The 14,795-nt window shown below is 53.7% G+C and overlaps 2 protein-coding genes across 2 annotated transcripts; one reads left to right on the forward strand and one right to left on the reverse strand.

Moving 5' to 3' along the window:
• Positions 1–177: 177 nt before the first annotated feature.
• Positions 178–3,999, reverse strand: D7B24_008722 (uncharacterized protein; the record flags this gene model as incomplete). Its single annotated transcript, XM_028642807.1, has 2 exons — positions 178–1,296; positions 1,345–3,999. 2 exons carry the CDS (start codon positions 3,997–3,999, stop codon positions 178–180), a joined length of 3,774 nt encoding a protein of 1,257 aa, XP_028498498.1.
• Positions 4,000–8,899: 4,900 nt separating this feature from the next.
• Positions 8,900–12,604, forward strand: D7B24_008723 (uncharacterized protein; the record flags this gene model as incomplete). Its single annotated transcript, XM_028642808.1, has 8 exons — positions 8,900–8,985; positions 9,049–9,323; positions 9,388–9,611; positions 9,663–9,681; positions 10,209–11,493; positions 11,544–12,078; positions 12,127–12,243; positions 12,302–12,604. 8 exons carry the CDS (start codon positions 8,900–8,902, stop codon positions 12,602–12,604), a joined length of 2,844 nt encoding a protein of 947 aa, XP_028498499.1.
• Between the last annotated feature and the right edge of the window lie 2,191 nt (positions 12,605–14,795).

Below are 14,795 nucleotides of genomic sequence, written 5' to 3' on the forward strand. Positions count from 1 at the left end.
GTTCATAAATCGTACAGCCGCAGTTCGGCCCGCGCAACATGTCGACATGATTGCTCGTCGCAATGCTTGGGTCTAACGGCCTTCCTTGTGCTGTGGATGCTCCAACATCGGTTCTGATCTTTTCCATACAGCTCCCACCAGCAGTGTCTATCGCAGCAACAGGAATCCCACCATCCATCACACAGCTTGCTTCTCATTCGTCTGTCCCGCGAGGGACCCGACCTTCAACCACTGTAGTATGCTCGGGTCCTGACTAGGCGGCACCTTCTTGCCGTTTCCACTCATCGGAGTCTGCAGGAACGGATCCTCCTTCGGTGTGCTGGGGTGCACTTCAATGTTGTAGGCCAGCTCCGCCTTGCTGTGACGCGCCTGGTCGACGAGCTGCACGATGTCGATGTCCCCTGTTCCACTAATGCCGCTGCGCGCAGCACGTGCTAGGGCCTCGCGATGTGCGATGGGAATACTGGATACCCGGCCTGCCAGATGGCCCTCGCCCTCAGGGGGACCACTGGTGCCCCATTGGTAGTTCACAGGGCGCAGCAGCGCGGCGCCCGTCTGGAGAACCCAAGCTTCGGCAGCACCCATGTCGTGATCCTTCTTCTTGGGGCGCCACTTCTTCGGCAGCGGGCGTGTCACAACCTGGCGAGTGGCGATGAAGGCACGCTTGATGGCCTGGAAGAGCGAGTACACGTAATGGTCGGGGATCTTGCGGATGAGAGCGCCTAGAGGGATGACGAGAACGCCAAACAGCATAGACCAGCCCCACTGCGCGCCCGTCAGGGGCTTCGTATCAAAGGCCTCGCCACCCTTCCAAATGATGACCATTTGACCCGCAAGAGTGGCGCACTGGACACCGAGGAACCATGGGTTGCGGAGAACACCTTGATACCAGATGTTGAGCTTGTTATCGACGCGACGGCAGTTGTGCTGGTTGAAGAATTGCATCCACACATAGATGTTGAAGGTGAGAGTCTGGACCTGGTCCTTTTCGAACTGGGTCACAGCATTGAAGAACGACTCGCCGGCGTAGTGAAGTGTGAACATGACAGCGAGCTGGTAAAGAGCCAGGCCTAGGATCATTTTCCACATGGTGATACTAACGATCGGGGCTGTGCGAGGTTCCGGCTTTCTTTTGAGGAAATCGCGCGAGGGATAGTCGGTGGCGAGGCCAAGGGAGGCGAAAATATCCATGATAAGGTTGATCCAGAGAAGCTGTACAATAGTGAAAATGACGTCGCCTGCAAGCTCAGAAACGACAGTCAAGGTACCAGCAGTGATGTTGATGGTGAATTGGAACTGGAAAACCGTGAGTGAGATGCTTCAAGGAAGGGGGGGTAAACGGACCTGGAGGAACTTCTTCGTTGCATCGTTCACAGTCCTGCCCCAGACGAGAGCCTTGACAATGGAAGCAAAGTTATCGTCGAGCAAGATGATGGATGCAGCCTCTTTGGCCACTTCGGTGCCCTGGATACCCATGGCGAAGCCCACATCGGCAGCCTTCAGAGCCAGAGCGTCATTGGTGCCGTCGCCTGTGACGGCAACAGTCTCGCCCATGCCCTTGAGGTGGGTCACAAGCAACAGCTTGTCCTCGGGACTCGATCGCGCGAGAACCTGTAGTCGAGGAATAACAAGATCGAGTTGGTTAGGCGTCAGTCGTCGGAAGGTCGGGCCATCAAGGGCCAATCCACCTGGCGTGTAGATGCCACAGTCCGTTGCAATAGCCTTGGCCGTCAGGAAGTTGTCACCAGTGACCATGCGTACGAACACGCCGGCATCTTGACACTGCCTCACAGACTTGATGACCTCTGGTCGCAGGGGATCACGGATACCGAAGACACCAACAAAGGTCATGTTGCAAAAGTGCTTGTCAAATGGGATCGAATCGGCATCGTTCGGGTCATCAAAGGCTTCCTTAACATGAAAGTCACGGTAAGCAATGACAACTGGTCGTAGCATGTTCTTGGCGTACAGCTCAATTGACGCGTGGATCTCGTCGCGTGTCTCTTTGCTGATGGCCTGGGTGGACAGACCGGCGGTCTTGGGGTCAGCGAGCATGTCAGTGCATTGATCAAAAACGACCTCAGCAGCACCCTTGGCCAACATGCGATACCGTGTATCTTCCAGCTTGCTCATGACAGCCATCCACTTGCGCGAGGCATCAAAGGGCGACAGGTTGGCGATGTTGCCGTTGGCTCGTTCCTCGTCGAGATGTCCCATAGCCAGGAACTCGCGGCCGAATTTGAGAAGAGCCGTTTCGGTACTGGTGCCGACAAAATTGGTCTCGCCAGCCTCGCCGCTCTCGAAGGCTGTCGAGTTGAGGGCGAAGCTGTTCCTCACGAGGCTCTTCACGTCGTCTGACAGGGTCGATACGAAGCTGGGAATGGACGGTGATTGTCCAGCAGAAGCCACGTCGGCCGTCTTTTCCGACTTGACGGACGTTTCAGATGCGCTGAGGGCCGAACTCGTGGGGCCTATCGCCCCAAATTCAGCGACACCAATCTTTCCAATGACAACCGTCATGACATTTTGTGTCAGCGTGCCCGTCTTGTCGGAGCAGATACATGTGGCATTGCCCATGATTTCGCAGGACCGGATAAGTCGCACCAAATTATTGTCCCTCAGCATGCGTTTCGTGGCGAAAGCGAGAGCCAGCGTCACAGCAAGCGATAGACCTTCCGGGACGGTAATGATGACGACGGTGACGGCGAGGATCAGTACTTTGAAGAATTGCTCGGCCTTCTCGGATGCCGTTCCACCCATATTGGGAATGTTGACGCAGAATCGAATGAACATGACGAGGAAGAAGCAGATACCAGCGATGGCACCGAAAACAATGAGCTGCTTCGCCAGCTTGCCAAGTTTTTGCTGCAGCGGCGTCTCTTCGACATCCTCGCGTAGCGACATGAGGGTTCGACCATACGACGAGTTTGTGCCGACGGAAACAACGAGGTAGGTTCCGATTCCTCCACACACTGTCGTACCGCTGATGATGAAGGGATCGGGGAGGTGCGCTTTGCGCGCGAGAAGAGCCTCGTCGTCGCTCACAGCATTCTTGTGAACCAGTTCTGACTCGCCAGAGATGGACGATTCATCGACCTGGACACCTGCACCAGATACGAGTACTCCATCGACAGCCACAACATCACCGGTTTCGACGTGCATGATGTCGCCAACAAGCACCTCGTGAACCGAGACATTCTGGGTCCGGCCTGACCGAATCACCTTGACTTCGCGCTGCTCCTTGCGCTCGTTGAGTTTCGCAAAGTTTTGGTTTTTCTGCCAATCGGTAGCAGCACTCGCAAAAACGATGACAAGGATAGCGACGACGACAGTCACGCCGTCGACCCATTGGATTTTACCGCCCGCATCTTCGGCGTCCACCGACTCATATATTCCCAACGCCAACGAAATGACAGCTGATATAGTCAGAAGAAAGATGAGCTTGTCGTTGAACGCAATCCACGCGAGCCTGAGAAACGATTTTTGTTTCCGCTTCGGCAGTTTGTTGAGACCGAATACGCGTATACGGTCTTGAAAGCTTTGATCGCGGTGGCTTCCGAGACCCAGGTCGACATCGAGGTGGAATGTAGTGTCGTCTTTGGTGGGCGCCAGGACTGGCGTTAATTCGGGTCGTCGTCGTGCTTTGCCTGCTGAAACAGCCTCCTGGAATGTGATGGTGCCGTCGAGCTGTGCTTCGTCAACACTCAGGCCCGCGGCCGTATCTGTGCGTAGACCCGTCGCGAGACCCTGCAGTCCGCCAAAGGCACGGAGGGCCGACAGTGATCGTGCATATATGAGCTGATGTAGTTGAGTCGGGGTGAAAGCAAAGTTGTTGTTCTTCGGCCTGTCAGCTTCTGGCTCCGCGTCCAGTTCCTTGATATCGAATTCTTTGTCAATGCTCTTTTCTTCGGGAGCAGGGGAAGATGCGAGGGGCGACACAGCGCGCGGGGCGCCAGAGTCATACGGCCGTGGCGCCACCGCCGTAATGTCGTCGCTCATCTGTTTTTGTTGCCTTTGCCTGGCAAGAGGCGATCAGCAATGCGACACAGGCGATTGCGTTTGTCCCAAAACGCAGGGCTTATGCGAGTGCGATGAATGGGTGTTCGGCGGTGGAAGGGAACACCAAGACCGATGTGAACGACGATGGGGAAGGAAGGACAAGAGAAACAATTGAGACGTGGCCAACGAGCTCAGAATACCAAGAGTCCAAGACCTCGGCCGCAGGGGTTTGAGGGGGGAGGCAGAGGTAATAACGATGTTCCGCGCCAGCTTGACCATGGACCCCCAATGCTGACGCCCAGCCATTTTCTGCGAGCCTCACACCCAGTCTCCATACGACGAAGACACTGCATGTCGCTGGGATGGTGGTCCACCGAGTCATCGCTGCGGGGACCAGGGCCAAGAGGTTGGATGCCAAGGCTGAAGAGCCTCGTAGCCGGGCTACTGACGGAGTGTGGTCGCGGGCCACGTCACGGGTTATCTTGGCAGCTCGACGGCGATCCTGCACAAGCCCAGCCAAACATTGCTGCGGGTTAGCACTATGCTGCACATCCCTAGGTTTTGTGGTAGAAATCTGTGGCCGTGGCTCTGGAAATCTATGGCCTTGGCTCTTCGGGCGAGCATGGGGCTAGTATAAAGTAGCCCGTGTTTTTGCCCTCGGAATGGCATTGGCTACCGCAGCTCATGATTCACACACTGCAGGCAAGCAGACAAAGTAGTCGTAGTCACCACCACGCGGCGGACAGCGTCTGCCGTGGGTCGCCTGTAGTCGCAACGGAGTGGCAACCGGAGGGCACGTGTCCATCGGCGAGCCCGGCCCTGTCCGAGTCCCGTGAGGCTCCTCTTCTCCCGCCGCTCTCGTCAATCGATACCGGCATGCTGTTGGCCATTGTTGGGGTGAGACTGGGGTGCAAAGAGGGCTGTGCAAACGGGGGCCTCAGTCGCTTGGGGGTTCCTTCACGCGGGGCTTGCTTGTTGAGTTGCAGAGCTGGCGCCCAGGATCTTTCATCAATGTACCCTTCACTGTCGAATCATGTGCTTGGAATGGGAAGGGCCTCGAAAGCTTGACCCCGAATCAAAGCTTGGCTTCCGCGACAGTCATCAGAGCGCTAGGCTGTGCGTAAGAGGTGCAGAAGCGCCCTGCGAAGGACGCCTGGTGAGGTCATCTGACTTGTTGCGTGTTCATTTGCGCAATTTGACGCCATGATGTCTGAAAGGAGACCTTTTGTTCGAGGCGCGGGGATGCCGATGATCAACGCGGCGGGCGATGCCGTGGATTGGATCATGGAGATTCAATCAGGCAGGTAAGGTGGCGGAATATGCATCGACATGCTTGGCAGAAGCATCACGTGCTAGGGTCCATCACGTGCCCCTTTTATAGTAAGAAATGCTGGGTCCCGAGATGGAGCCCCACCTGCTCGCCCTGGAGGGCCTCAAAGGCAGTTGTCAGGGCTGTACAGCCCCTGTAATGCAGTGCAGTCCGCTTCCGCACCATTCTGGCGCCCGAATCCCGTTATCGAGCCACAAGCACGACTCAGAGCCTCCCTTCTGAGGCTTTGTTTGTACAAGGACTCACTCCAGTCCGAGTTAGAAGTTGCACCTGCAGAGTGCATAGCAATAGTGCAACTCTGTAGCATGTCGCTCGTCACTCCAAACTCGACAGGAGTCGTCGCAGTGGTGCTGACAGGGGCATGTTTCTCGAGGACAACAAAATCAGTCTTGTCAAATTCAGTGATAACCCGATGGTTGTAATGCCTTGATAGGCTGCTGCTGGCGTGCCTGGCAAGGGGTGACGAGGTAGGGGTAGTTGGCCGTTCTACACCCCACTCGTCACCGAAAATACCACTTACACAGCCTGTCAGCACACCGATTCGGACCCTTGCTGTTGGGACCTGTCTCTCTTCCGATGACAGCAAAGAAGAGCAGCTCGTTTGCCGCAAATGAATCTTAGTTCTTGAGTAAAACGGTTCTTTTGACAGCAATTTCACGAAAAAGTCCAGCGCGATCTCTCTGTCTGACGTCGACGTGCTAATTGATGACTTGATTGACACCTGCCACGTTTTGGATTGGTCCGGGGGCTCAGAAAGTCCACGATAAGAAGAATCTCTGGCTAGTCCTCGACGGTCATGCTCAACCTTTAAAATGCAGCCATGATGCGCATGGCCCTGTCGTCTAGACGTCACGCCGGCACGGTGCCATTGATGACAGCCAGCGTCAGGTTGGTGCCACAGTAGCGGCTGCCGATATAGAACAGATCGTTTTGGCCATGCTTATGTCGAGCACCGCGATGACACTCGCTTCACCAGTATGCTCAGCCATCCAGTCGCTCATGACGAAACCTTGGAAACCCAATTCCCTCTTTGGAGGGCCGTACAAGAGCTTGAAGTTCTGGCACCCAAAGAAATTTACGACCTGTTGATAAGCACATGATGAAGCCAACACGACCATGATTAGACTTTGTGCATCATCTTGATCTCATTTTAGACGACAGAAATTTGGAAATATGGAAGCCGTGATTGCTGTTCCATTCGCTGGCGATTCTGAAGTGTTCTCGTAAATGTTATGACGCGAGAGAAACGCCGGAAATGCGCCTCGCCGCGTTGAACTCCTTTTCGTTCATCATCAAAAAGCACTTGCAGTTGACGATTGATGTCACTCCCTCCGAAAGCCGAAACTTGACTTCTCTTCTTCAGCTCATTAGAACATTCCCTGCATTCGGACATCTCTTATCAGTACGCTTGACAAGAAACAGGCCATGTTGGAGCTGGACACTCTTGCTGCGGAGGACGCGTGGAGTGTCGATCGCTGCCCTCCCCTCGATTGACGGCCTGAGGTGCGACCTTCTCAATACATCACTCCGCAGTTTCCCTTGGTCCTGCCATCGTTAACATGTTCTAGCCGTGCGGGCATGAGCCAGGTTTCTAGAGCATGGACATGGCAATCGACTCACCCCGAATCGAGAGTAATCAAGACGTCCTCGCTCGGTGGATCATTGGCAGAGAACAACAGCTCTTCCATACCTCCTTGTAGCGCTTCTGTGGAGCTTTCGGGCCTATATGAAGGTGAGATCAAAGAAAGGGCGGTCAAGGTCCTAAAGGCCCTTGTTGCTGTCATTGCGCTTAGTAAAAGTAATGTAAAGGGGATGTATTTTGTGCCGACGGGCGAGTGAAAAGGGTTTCCAGACGGAGCCGAAGAAACGTATGCTGGGCAGTTTCGGGCCAAACTGTTTCCCTTGCATCGTCATTTCTTACTTAGTTAGGTGATTATGTTTGCGTAACTGAATGAATATGGCGAGACCAGAAGTATAGATTCTCTCTGTCATAAACTTTTACACCTGCAGCCTTAAGAAGAAAGTTTCTAGGCTTCAAAAGCAGGAACCTTAGATTATCGCATCCTCATGGCACACTGCTGCTGTGTAGCTTTGCCGAACTCCTTGGTACTGAGGCATCCTCCAGGTACACATTTGCACCCCACTGGTTCTCTCCGGCTCCCCACCCTGATGCTCGACCCTCTATGTGTGCGGTGTATGTTTACTAGGGGTAGACATGCTTGGTCGTGATGTGTCTTCCGTTGTCATCCTGATAGACAGTGGTGTAGTGGGAATAAGAATCTTTCTGGCTGGGATGTTCAGTTTCACTAGATCATAGGTCAATACTTCATGCACGTCTATAGGTACACTGGGGAGCGACCCGCGTCATGATGGCTGTTGTGGCGTCAGCGGGCACATCGGCCGTTTCCATGGCTTTGGTGAATTTCTCTTGCACGTCCGTTGCGAGATGAATACGCTTCCAAGTATCGGTCTGGGTCGCATACTTGACAGTGATGGATCGGCCACTATTCATAATTGTTTTGATTGTGGAACTGCTGATCACCTTGTTGACCATCTTGGAGGCTCAGTTTAGTGAGGATTGGGGGCTGGGTTACGGCTTGGTGATAGTGAACAGATATTTGTTGGTATGATTCAAAATCAATCGACAGAAGATATTCGGGCGAGGCCTGGCTTTAAATCCCTATGGAGGACATCTGTGATGCCAGAGGTTATGAGAGTTGGTGATGAGAGTTGGCCATGATAGATGTTGATGAGAGTTGGTAATGAGAGTTGGCCATGATAGTTGTTGATGAGAGTTGGTAATGAGAGTTGGCCATGATAGATGTTGATGAAAATTGTTAATGAGAGTTGGTAATGAGAGTTGGCCATGATAGTTGTTGATGAGAGTTGGTAATGAGAGTTGGCCATGATAGATGTTGATGAAAATTGTTAATGAGAGTTGGTAATGAGAGTCGGTTATAGGAGTTGGTGATCAGAGTTGGCTATGAGAGTTGGTGATGAGAGCTGGCAATGAGAATGGGTGAGCAGCGACGCCGAATCAGATCTGAAACCGGCGGGGTGGCGCAGCAATTTACAGGCGTGGGCATACATAGATGTTTACCTCAGGGGTGTTGCCATAGTTAAGAGAGGCTGCCGACTGAAAACATCTTCGGGCCCTGCATGGCTGGGTCTCGCTTTCAATACAACGCCCATTCGTCATCGCTTGCATCTTTTTTGGACGGAACCGTTGTCCTGATTGTTCAGATTTGGCACGCCAGAATTGCGGTGTGGTGTCCTGAAGGGACAGTCCATCACAGCCCCGGTTGGTTCAATCCGAGCATCAGCTGACGTAACGGAACCACATGATTCACACTGGGTAACTTCCAACCGGAACTGCTAAACCGGCACCACAGATCCAAGACGATACCACAATGCTGCGAGAAAATATAAGGCGGACTCCTAGTTAACACCCTCCTCTCCTAGATGCCTCCCAATCGTCTCTCGTTTACTATGCCCTTGAGTCGGCTTGCCTTTCACACTCCCTTCCGTCGGCATGCCTACTGTATAAGCGTCAGAATGGCATCCACTGTAATGGGCAAATCCGGTCGGGCGTACGTTCAAGGCGACATGCTCCAGCGTCATCGCGAGGATCATACGCTCAGCATCTTCAAAGCCGAGTACGTCTCAACCTTATGCTCTCATATCGCCACTTAGTCAAGTCTCTGACATATCTCACCCAGGTCCGGTGAGGAGGCGTTTGTCCTCAAGCGCGTACCTAGGCCGTTCTACGATCTGTCACTGCGCCTCGCAGCCGAGTTTACAGGGTCTCGTCGGCTTCGAATGCACATTGATTGCAACCCAGAAGAAGGCATTCTAGTCTATCCATATTTTAGAGGCACCCTGCTTGACCTCGTACAGGAAGACCCGGACTTCCCTCCAGCAGAACGAAGAAAGATACTGCGACGCGTAGGAGAGGCAATACAAGAACTTCATGCCAAGGACTGGATGCACACTGGTACGCCCTCCGCAATCCAGGAAGTGCCGTTGAAAATGACTAACGAATCAATCATTTGTGACAGATGTGAAGCCTGATAACATACTGGTTAATTGGACTTGCGACAAAGAGGGTACCAAAACAGTCACCGATGTGGCCCTAGGCGATTTTGATATCGCTTCCAAGTCGGACACTGGAGAGCCCTGTCGAACCCCTTTTGCAGTAGGAAACGTTATGTGGCGAAGCCCAGAAGGACAGACTGGAAGGGGTGTGACCAAGGCGTCGGATTTGTTCTCGTTTGGACTAGTAGTAAGTGGGCCACAGTCAAGCTTGGGGTTTCATGCTAAGTTCCGTTCACAGTGCATATATGCTCTTGGAGGTGGGGAATTATTGCTCTTGAACGATTATCAGGAGCTAGTAAAGAGTGGTATAAAGCCGGAACAAGAGATTTTGATTCGCCACTTTTCCTACTTTGGGCCAGTTTCCGAAGGACTCCTCAAGCAAGTCAATAGTGAGGATTGGCGCAACGCTTTGGAGGCAGCGTCCAAAGTAGCTGAGGCAGCAGTGAAGGAACAGCCGGAGCTAAGATTCGAGCGGTGGGGAGAGGAGCTTGGTGCCGAGGCACTCAATATGATATCTGGAATAACAAATCCAGACCCGACGGCCAGAACAGTGATAGAGGAAGTCTTGGCGCATCGATGGTGGCAGGAAATCATGTAGCCAAGGCCACAACTAGTTAATGGGAACCAGTTCAAAAGCCTCACGTGACACGCCCCCATCACATTTGTCTTATCGAGCCCCATTGATAAGTGCCTCTGTTGCCGCTAGTCTCTTAGCAGCTAGCGCTCTTCGCTTGTCCTCGAACCCGACGTCAACATTTTCGCGATTCCTTTTTCTGTTTTACAGAGTCTAGAGTCGCAAGCCGCATCACGACACACCCACAGCATCCGAGGCACTCGGCGAAGGAAGCCACCATGAGCAATTACCGCCCCTCGTACTCAAACGGCCGCAACGGCCGGCGAGATGATCACCGCAACAAGAGGCCATACTATGACGCTCCTCCCCCGCCACCATCACATGCCGCGCCCCCTCCTCCTCCTGGCCCCCCAGGTAGAGACACCTGGCGCCATCGCGATAGTGATCGCGACTACCGAAGATCTGCCTCCCCTCGGCGCGACAGCTATCAACCTTCATATAACGGGCCCCGCGACAGCAGGCGATCCGATGCGTACAATCAGCGCGACCCGCGTCCGCCCCAGGGCGACTTCAACTTCCGGTTCGACAAGCCCGCTGGCGTCGGCGAGTCCTTCACCGATTCATATCGCCCAGGAGGAGGCGCGCCGCCAAGAAGGATGGCTCAGCCTCGTGGACGCGGTCGTGGAGGATATCGCGGACGCGCCAGATTCAATCCTGCCGAGCGTGAACTGCTGCGCAAAGACAACAGCGAGGTGCAGGAGAAATTGGTTGGCGAAGACGATGGCGCGAAATATCGCAACATTGACGAACTGTCGGACGATGAAGAGACAGACATGGACATCTCGGATCAGTCTGATGGCGATGCCGATGAACCCTCGAGCAAGCGCAGGCGCCGGGAGCACGGGAACGCGACGGCTGGCGACAGTGCCCCCAAGTGGTCAAACCCTGACGCCGAGACGGCTTTGCCACCGGAAGACGTACATCGCAAGAAAAAGGACATGGTCGCCATGATCCGCAAGGCGCGCATGGAGGATCAGGCGGCCAACAAACTGGCTGCCAGCACCGAGGCTGAGGATTTCATTTCATTCGATCTGGGCGACGACGATGAGGGGGAAATCAGGATCAATGGGAGCGCCAGCAACAATGCTTCTGGATCCAGTGGGCGTCAACAGCGGCCGCAGCATTCAACTGATTCGGCCGAGCAGAATGGGCGCCTTCCTGCCGACACGTCACTGCCTCCAAAGCCTCCCCTGCCACCAAGTCCAGGTTCTAAACCCCGCTCCATGGCATCTGTCCCCGATAACTCTGACCCCTTGGGCTCGCGCAAGCGCACCTTTGACGACGAGATCAAGCCTCCTTCCTACGGCGCACTAAAGAAGGTCAACAAAATGCCTGTCCGCGGCAACGTCGTCCCTGAATGGGAACCCGTTCGTGAGGAGGACGATTGTCCCTGGATTATTGCGGACCATTCTCAAACCTCTGACATGAGTGTTTGGTAAGTTTTGGCACCCACCTCAAAGAGCAAAATTTGCTGATCCATGTCAGGCTTCACAAGGAGATTGTAGACTTTTACGAGCATGTGCGCCCTCGCGATTTTGAGCAGCGTATGCGAGGCGAGCTGATTGAACGCATCCGTGACTCACTTCGCCGCAATCCCAAGTACCGCGGCTGCGAAGTTCACCCATTCGGGTCCTACATGTCCGGTTTGTACCTGCCCACTGCCGACATGGACATTGTTATCTGTTCAAAGGAATGGCTCTCCGGCCGCATGACTGCCTTCCCTGGCGGCAGCTCCTTATACAAATTCCGGGGCTTCCTCACACAAAATCGGCTTGCCGACCCCTCGTCCGTGGAGGTTATTGCCAAAGCCAGAGTGCCTCTGGTGAAGTACATTGACGCCGTCACTGGTTTGCGTGTCGATATCTCGTTCGACAGAATGGATGGTCCTGCTGCTATCAAGACATTTCTGGACTGGAAGGAGCAGTACCCCGCTCTGCCCATCCTCGTCACCATCATCAAGCACTTCCTCGCCATGCGTGGGCTCAATGAGCCTGTCAACGGCGGCATCGGCAGTTTCTCCGTTAGTTGCATGGTCATGAGCATGCTGCAGCTGATGCCCAAGGTGCAGAGCAAGAACCTCGTCCCAGAGCATCATCTCGGCGAGATGCTCATGGAATTCTTTGACCTTTATGGCAACAGGTTCGACTACAAGACCACGGCGATTCGCATTAACCCACCTGGTTATGTTCGCAAGGCGAGTCACCCACCTCTTGATTGACCAACAGAATGCTAACTTCCTACAGTCATCCAGAGACCATAACCTGACGTACAAGAACAGAGACCGCCTGTCGATCATCGACCCCAACAATTCCTCGAATGACATTTCTGGCGGCTCGAGCAATGTTGGAATCATCTTCTACGATTTCCACTCGGCGCACCGCATGGTCAAGGAGCGCATGGCCGAGCTTTCCAAGGGAGGTGGCCACGGCACCAACACGGCGAGTATTCTTGAGACGATTCTCGCGGGGAATTACTCGTCATTCCGCCTGCAGCGTGGTCATCTGCGACTTCTTCATGAGAAGCACATCGGTCCCTGCGACGACTAGGAGTTTGCCTGAGGCGACACGGCCGTAATGTTTGTGGGTTTGTGGATCGACAGGAGCGCTTGGGGCGTTTGGGAATTGGTCGCACGCATGTAGTGCAAGGGAAGGGTGGCGGTTTCGAGCATGACGCCAACAAGGCGGGCGGCGGCGTACGGCGTTGAGGAGGACGGACTGTCGAGGCATGTTCTCAGGGACTCTATGATACCCGGGCCTCCCTTTTTCTTTTTCTGTTTTTTTGTACCCTCTGTTGAGGATGCTTCACTCCCCTGCCCTGCCCTTTCGCGGGGCCTTTGGTCTGGCTCACTTGTATCTTATAGGGAACTGATTTGCAGGCAACGCTGCTGTCGGAACCACCGAGCCCGCAGCTCGTGTCCTCCGCACTACCAGATCGCCTCGCGGTCCTAGGAGAAGACCTCTGCGGGCTCTTACGAATTCACATGCAGAGTTTCTCTCACCATCGACTTGTTTCGGATACAGCCTTGATGGCGGCTTCGATATTGACAATTTCTCGCAGGATTTACCCCTGCCTGTTGGCGGGGGCTCGAGTGACGGCGCTGTGCCTTTCGGGGCGCAGCTGCTGTTGCTCGTTTGGACACGGCTAGCGCTCTTCGGAGCAACAGCCTTTTTCTCACTACAGGTTGTGCTTCAGGCATGATTGTGGAGAGGAAGACGTTCACGAACGGACCGCTCTCATTGACTACGAAGACTTGATCGAACTCTCGAGTTGACCGTAGATCAGAGGTTCTTTCTTTCGCGAAGCTGAGTTTGCCATTGGTTCCCTAAATCCATCTGCATGGCGCAGCTTTGCCTGGGAATGCAGAGTCACACAACCATCCGATCAAACCCGGGCCTGTTATGGGGGAGGGGGGGTCAATTGGTAACCGTACAAACAATGATGCATGCTGCAGGTGCGAAGTATCCTGAGCCATCCAGGTAATTTTTGAGGGGCAGCAGTTGTTAGGATAAAGCAGCGTCTAGTGAGGGGTGATCTCGATCATATACCGCAAGATGCTAAATCCAGGCACATACGACCATACCTACTGGAGAACTCGGGATCCCGTCCGCTCTCCCATAGATAAGCCAGTAAGGGTCGGACTAGTAGTTGGGTGGGTGACCACCAGCGAATCCCTGATGTTCTATGTTTTTGACTCTTTTTTTGGCCATTTCCATTTACTACCTACCACTTTGATGTCGGAAGGAATTCTCAATTCATCAAGGCTTTCTCATTTCTAGGTTTAATGACTTTTGAGACACGGTCTGGTGGGAGTGCTTCCGGTTCTCTACCGGAGCAGGTGGCATATGGCCTTCTCGCTTGGTGGTGATCTTAACATCACCCACAGCTGCAGCAGAATAAACACCGTCTGATTGTGACAATGACGTCTTAATCACTCGTCTTCTTGACATATATTGATAAACGGCATGTATGGACATGTCATACATCTTTCACTGCAAATTGAAGGATTTTACATACTGCTGAGTTCAGCCCTACAGTCTCTTCATCATTCGGGCCCTCGGCCGTAGCATTGAGCTTGACCTCCTTCCCCACCGGACTTTGATATGCGCCGGGTCTGGTGTCCCTGAACGGTGCTGTGGGTGCCCACAGCTGAGCCTTGGCGCCGTCGCCAAGGGTCTTTGATTGATAACTGGCGTCGACGTAGAAAATGACCTTTGGGGAAAAGCCGAGGTCGTTCACTTGGCCAGTTCTCACGATACTCAGGTGGAGCGACACAGCGGTGAGATTCGGACACCGCCTCGTCACAACATTCGTGTGCAGAATATTGACTAGCTTGCTCCGCAATTACCACATGGATGCGCCAATATTCTCCTGCGGTATGTGAAGATATTCGAACTTGATATCGTTGCGCGGGAAAGTGAGTAGAGCAAGCTTGAGACGGAAACAAGCCCGTAGCCTTGCGTCGAGACACGTGTCTTACTATCCTCATACTGCCAATACCTTCGCTCCGTTTAGGACAATAAGTGATCAATGTGCCTACCCGCGAAGTAGGACTTAGCGAGTCTCTCCTGTGTCGAGGCCTGTGAAATTCGATTTCAATTTATCATTCTTTACGAGGTGTGGCTCAAAGAATGCCAGCGTGGCGGTGGGCGTCTCAACTCGAAAGGCCCTGAAATTAGCAATTTGCTTTCGAATTTTCGTCGCTGAGCCAGCAATTCAAGTCCTTCAACCACGTACATC

Source organism: Verticillium nonalfalfae, assembly GCF_003724135.2.
Source record: "Verticillium nonalfalfae strain VnAa140/NRRL 66861 chromosome Unknown scaffold_8, whole genome shotgun sequence".
In the NCBI taxonomy this organism is placed as follows: Eukaryota; Fungi; Ascomycota; class Sordariomycetes; order Glomerellales; family Plectosphaerellaceae; genus Verticillium; species Verticillium nonalfalfae.